Source organism: Equus przewalskii, chromosome 26 (genome assembly GCF_037783145.1).
Source record: "Equus przewalskii isolate Varuska chromosome 26, EquPr2, whole genome shotgun sequence".
Taxonomy (NCBI): domain Eukaryota; kingdom Metazoa; phylum Chordata; class Mammalia; order Perissodactyla; family Equidae; genus Equus; species Equus przewalskii.
In genome coordinates this window covers 26,109,766-26,115,781 of record NC_091856.1, presented here as the reverse complement: position 1 = coordinate 26,115,781, position 6,016 = coordinate 26,109,766, and the positions used below count along the sequence as shown (strand labels likewise).

The window sequence follows — 6,016 nt, the reverse complement described above, 5'->3', positions numbered from 1 at the left end:
ATGTTCATTTCTTTAAAGGATTCTGAATGGTCTCAGAGAACATAGTTGGGAAATTATATATATATATATATATATATATATATTTATATATGTTATATATATATATATATATATATGAACGCAGGAAGTAGACACTACAAAGTAATAAACTAAAGATGGGTTACCCATAGGAGGTGGGTCAGAAAGATTAGGGGATGGGAACATTATAGATATTGACACAAATAACGTATGCATTTCAATCTATTTATACATTTGAAAAACATGGTTCAAGTTGATATCTCCAAATCTAGTTTGACACCATAAAGTTCTTTCCAGTCTCTTCTTTTCCACGCAACATGGTGCCTTTCCTGATAGTGAGGAGTCATTCCCTTTTCCACAATATGTTTACTTATTTGTTGAATCTTTGAATATATGTCATGTAATTTCAGAACCTTGAACTCACATCACTGTTAATGAAGAACTAACTGCAGCTCAAAAACTATGTTTAGATTTTTTCTTTATTTTGAGATTAAATAGACGAAATTCTGTGTTCAAGAATTACTTAGGTTAGTTAGTTAATATTCCATTTTAGTCCGATTATGGGATTAATTTGCAATGTAGTTAGGTTCATTTGTTTTGTTTTATTCTATTTTGCTTTATTCCCCACCCTCTTCTGTTTATTTTTTAGTAGGTAAAAGATAACGTAATCAAAACTAGAGAAATAAACATACTCATCTCCCTACCTTTTCTACCACATTCCTACTCACCTCCTGTAGGTGAGCAATCTCATTAGTTTCTGATTTGTTCTTTTTCTATTTCTTTTTGCTCAAACATCCAGTATATATATATATATATATATATATATATATATATATATATATATATATATATAGTTTGCTTCCTTTTCACTTTTGCACAAAAAGTAGCATGCTATGCTTGTTTTCTTACACATTGCTTTTTTCCATTTAACAATATATCCTGGAAATCCCTCCATATTGGTTCATGGATGTCATTATAATTATTTTTTCACAGCTGCAAAGTACCCGATTGCATTGACATTCCATAGAGTTTTCTTTTGGAGTCTTTGGATGAGACAGTGGTGATGAATGTACTAAACACCACTGAATTGTATAGCTCAAATGGTTCCAAGGGTAAGTTTCATGTTACGTATATTATACAACAATTTAAAAAATTGAAGAGAAAGTAAGAGGAATCTCTACATAAGACACAGAAAACAATTATAAAATAATAATGTATGATTAAAAAGTTAATAGAGGGGAATGGGGAAACTAAATATATATTTAACTTATCAAAAAGGAGAAAGAAAATACACAATAAATATACAACAGATGTCCAACAGAAAATATATAGTAATATGAAAAATATAAATTAAAATGTATTATGATTGTATTAGATGTTAATAGATCAAATTCTCCAGAAATTTAATCAATGTCAGTCATCATAAAAAGAGCAAAACCCAACTTTACTCTGTTAAGAGCAGAGTCCTCACAAATAAAATGACAGAGACTAGCTTAAAGTGATGGAAAATAAATACCATCAAAATACTAACCAAAACAAAACTGGTGTACCTATACTAATATCAGAACAAGTGGATGAGAGGTTAAGGTAGGAGCCATTGCTAGAGATAAAGAGAGATATCTCCTAATTATAAATGCAGTAGTGTGCTTTTAAATGCATGAAAAATGATGCTCTCTCTCCCTTTTTTTTTTACCATGTCTTGCTTTGTATGATTTTCCAATTTCCATAGTGTCACGGTTCCCATTATGCCTGATTTCAACCTACCAATATGATGTCATTGAATGTGGAGTTGGAAGAGATGTGCACAATCACCTTTCAGCCAATGCAAGCCATCTTCAGCACACTACTACCTAAAAGAATGAGTCCACCATGAGCAGATCATGACGATAAATTTACATGTCCTCAATAACATAGTATAAAACATACATTAGCAAAAAATGACATAACAAGAAGGATAAAAAAACAAATCCACAATGATATTGTGCAAAATATTTTCCATAAGATTATGTACATATCTTATTAGAAGTTACAAACAAGCAGAAGAAATTAATTAGGGATTAAGAACATGTAACATTCCAATTAGCAAACTTGGTGTAGTTAGCATAGTAACAACAATATTCATGATAGCAGAATGTATATTATTTTAAAATTGTGTACAGCTGTCAAACACAATAATTTTAGAAGACACATCTCACTCTGCTCACGACTGCAATAAAAGTATTTAGTGATTGTCACTGAAAGAATTTAGCCCTATTGACAAATATTTCTAGGGCATGTTTTATATCTCTGTTCCTCAGGCTATATATGAAGGGATTCAGCATGGGGGTAACTGCTGTATACACGACTGAAGCAATTACGACTTTGTCATTGGAGTCCCATGATGTGGAGAAAAAGTAGACACCTGCAAGTGTCCCATAGTACAATGATACCACAAGGAGATGGGAGCCACAAGTAGAAAAGGCTTTAAAGAGTCTCTTGGTAGAGGGGTCTCTTAGGATGGTGGTCCCTATACAGATATATGAGCCCAAGACACCAGTCAAAGGCAGAATCAAAAGCATTATTCCCTCAGTGAAGATGGCCAGCTCATTGAGAGAGATGTCTGAGCAGCTTATCTTCAGGAGTGCAGTGAGGTCACAGAAGAAGTGGGGAATGGTATTGTCAGCACAGAAGGACAATTGGACCAAGAGGAGGGTGTGCAAAAGGGCATGTGCACAACAGAAGAACCAGGACCCAGCTACTAGTGAGACACACAGCTCCTGCCTCATAAAAGTTGTGTAGTGGAGTGGCTGACAGATGGCCACATACCTGTCATATGCCATCACTGCAAGAAGGAAATTGTCAAGACAACCAAAAACTATGAAAAAATACAACTGAGAAATGCACCCCATATAGGGGATAGATTGTTGCTGAGTCTGCATGTTCTTGAGCATCTTTGGAACCGTGATAGATGAAAGGGAAATGTCAGAGAAGGCCAAGTGGCTGAGGAAGAAGTACATGGGGGTGTGTAGGCGAGAGTCCAGCCTGATGAGCAGGATGATTAGCAGGTTCCCCATCACTGTGGTCAGGTACATGCATAGGAATAAGACAAAGAACAGGTCCTGCTGCTCCAGCGTGATGGGGAGCCCCAGGAGGAGGAACTCTGACACGCTGCTCTTGTTCTCAGACCTCATACTGCTCTTCTGTATGCTGGGGGTGAATAAAGCTCAGGTAGATCAGGAAACTAGAAAGGATGATCATGACCATCACATCTCATACTTTAATTCTCTGTCACAAACTCTGAAAACAATTAATTTTTAGCTACACTCTAATAATTACTCACATATAGGGATGCAGGCATCTGCTTTCTACCTAGTCTGGCTCCAGAAAAACATCGCACCCAAAAGCAGCAAACAACCCCTCATTGCTAAGAATCAAGAGGGCTTTCCCTGTTCAACAATTATATATTTAACATTGAATCTGAACATGGACCTCTGCTAAGGACTGAGAATACCACAGTGAGCAGAAAGGCAACGCTCCTGCTCTCTGTGAGCGTAGATCTTGGTAAGGATAGAGGGATAATCTGCTACACGAAAATAGAGACACATTGTAAAAATTCTTTGTGGCAGCAACAGCAAAATAGCCTCTGAAAACTGTTATCAGTTGTTCTTTCCTTTTAGTAAGGTGAGGCTCCAGTGCTGAGGTGTGGTTCTTGGAGAATCGTCACGCTTCTCTTGTGAACCTGGCTGGGTCCCAGTGACCTAGAGCTGTAAACTTGTGGTCGGTCTAGAAGTGGGTGGTCGTTTAAAGTTCCTTGATGCCAGAAATTTCCCAAACCATAATAGTCCACAAATTACCATTTACAGGAATGGTGAACATTTTAGTGAATACTTGGATGCTAGGCTAATGACTTTACCTACACTTCCTAATTAAATCCACACATCAGCTTTATATTCACAGATTTTAAAAATATTTCCATCTGCCTTAAAATGGATGTTCTTTCACCTATTTTAGTCCTTAGGCAATAGAAACATAAATGATATAATTTCTACATACATATATATATGTATATAAACTATATGTACTGCCTTTCTCTCTACATTAAAAATTATAAAATATTCACTGCTTCATGAAGTTCAAACTAATATGTCTGTGTGATCAGAGCCCATACTGTTAACTACTGCACATGGAAACTTCCTCCACCATTGGTTAGAAGCACCAGACACCCTCTGTTGCTTTAGGGCTGCAAAGAAGTCAAAGCAGTTCAAGATGTTCTTAGTTCCCTGCCTAGATAGTTCCCTTCATTTATATTGATCTATTTTTCACTTGACAAAAGACTGGCACATTCATTATCATTTATTCAAACAGTACATATATATGGAGGGACTATCAGTTTCATGAGGCAACTGTAATTCCTTCCATTTTCTAAGTTGAAAACTGAGGCCAAGGAGTTAAGTGATTTTCCCAAGGTCTCTCTGCCGTTTGGTAGGGGTTTACACTCCACTTCACATGGTATCATGCCTACCTTGTTCTTGCCTGGGACATAAATGAAGGGTTAAAAAACTCTGAGTGACTCAGTTATGCTCAGGTATAGGAAAACCATAGCAGATCCATTTCAGAAACAGGGAATTGCTTGGATCCTTGGTTATCTCATTCAATGGTGCTCCAGAAGAAAGTACTGAAGAAAATATCTGAGTCATGGGGGGAACTCAGAAGCCCCAAACACACATACAAATCACACACACACACGTGCGCGCATGCACACACACACACACAGACTGCTGATTTGAGGATTCCTGTCACCTATGACCAGCTCCCACCCTACGGGAAGGATAGCCAGTATGTGGTTCAGTTTATAGACACTCATATATAGACATGCAAATAACAAACAACACACAAAGTAAGACATACACAACACAATGATGTACATTTCACCCACAGACACGTTCACAATGCACATCAACACACTGAACACATGACACACCTGGCAAACACTCAACTTATCACTATACACACACATCACCAAAAACACACGGGGCTACACACAATGCAAAAATATCACAAGAAACATACCAACAACACACATGCACACCCAGCCACACGCTCATTACAATAAGCAGCACACATACTCCCATTACTGAGAGATATGATTTGGCCCCTTCTGACACACACACCCTTCCTGGTGGGGAGGCAGTCAGCATGGTGCGGGGAAGTTTATTCAGTTATAGGGACTGTCATGAAACCGCCAACAACCATGAACATAGTAACATACACATTAGTAACATACACACAGACAAAAGCAAATAATACACATTCCTGCTCTCACCCATGTGTGTCACCCGCAAACACAGCTTGCACATACACTAGCACCTTGCTGACCTTGGTTCCTTAGTGAAGTTTGGGCAGTCTCCTCCAGCAGAGGTACAATTTCACTTCCAATGCTGAGCCCTCATCTGCTCAGCTGTGATGCAGGTATTTAAGATCACAGGCATGAATCAGGCATCCTTAATCACATGCTAGGAGGCTGACCACTCAGTCTACATGTGCTGATACAGAGCCCTGAGTAGGTTTAAAGAATAAGACTGTGAGTCAGATACACACTACACACACGCACATGCAACTATCAAACAACACATACACGAGCATACACACACACATGCACATGCACACACACGCACTCATGAACCCCAAATCACAAAAAACCCACAAGCACAAAGGCAGATCCACAGCCAAGTGCAGATTTCTAGCTCCCGCTGACCTGTGCTTGTCCTTGGTGACTTCAGACACCTTCTGCTCCAGAAAGCTGTCTAAATCCTCAGTTCCCCTTCAGGAGACTCAGTATCCAAACAAATAGAGCAAATATATGTGGCCTTAGTGCTTCTCCAGATTTTCGAGTTCCTTAACAAATACTGGCGCAATGAGCAAAAGGATAATGTTTTAATTTATAGCGAGGGGACTAAAAAAAATCCCTAAGTTTCTTGCTCATGGAGGAGCACCATAGGCTAATTGGACAAGTTCTTGG

General features: G+C 38.2%; 1 protein-coding gene across 1 annotated transcript; it reads right to left on the bottom strand.

Annotated features, from left to right (window-relative positions):
* Positions 1-2,249: 2,249 nt before the first annotated feature.
* LOC103555996 (olfactory receptor 1J4-like) lies at positions 2,250-3,188 on the bottom strand. The gene has a single exon (XM_008527852.1). It carries the CDS (start codon positions 3,186-3,188, stop codon positions 2,250-2,252), a length of 939 nt encoding a protein of 312 aa, XP_008526074.1.
* Positions 3,189-6,016: the final 2,828 nt, after the last annotated feature.

Coding starts and splice junctions, on each gene's coding strand:
- LOC103555996 (XM_008527852.1), bottom strand. CDS start 3,188: ATGAGGTCTGAGAACAAGAGCAGCGTGTCAGAGTTCCTCCTCCTGGGG.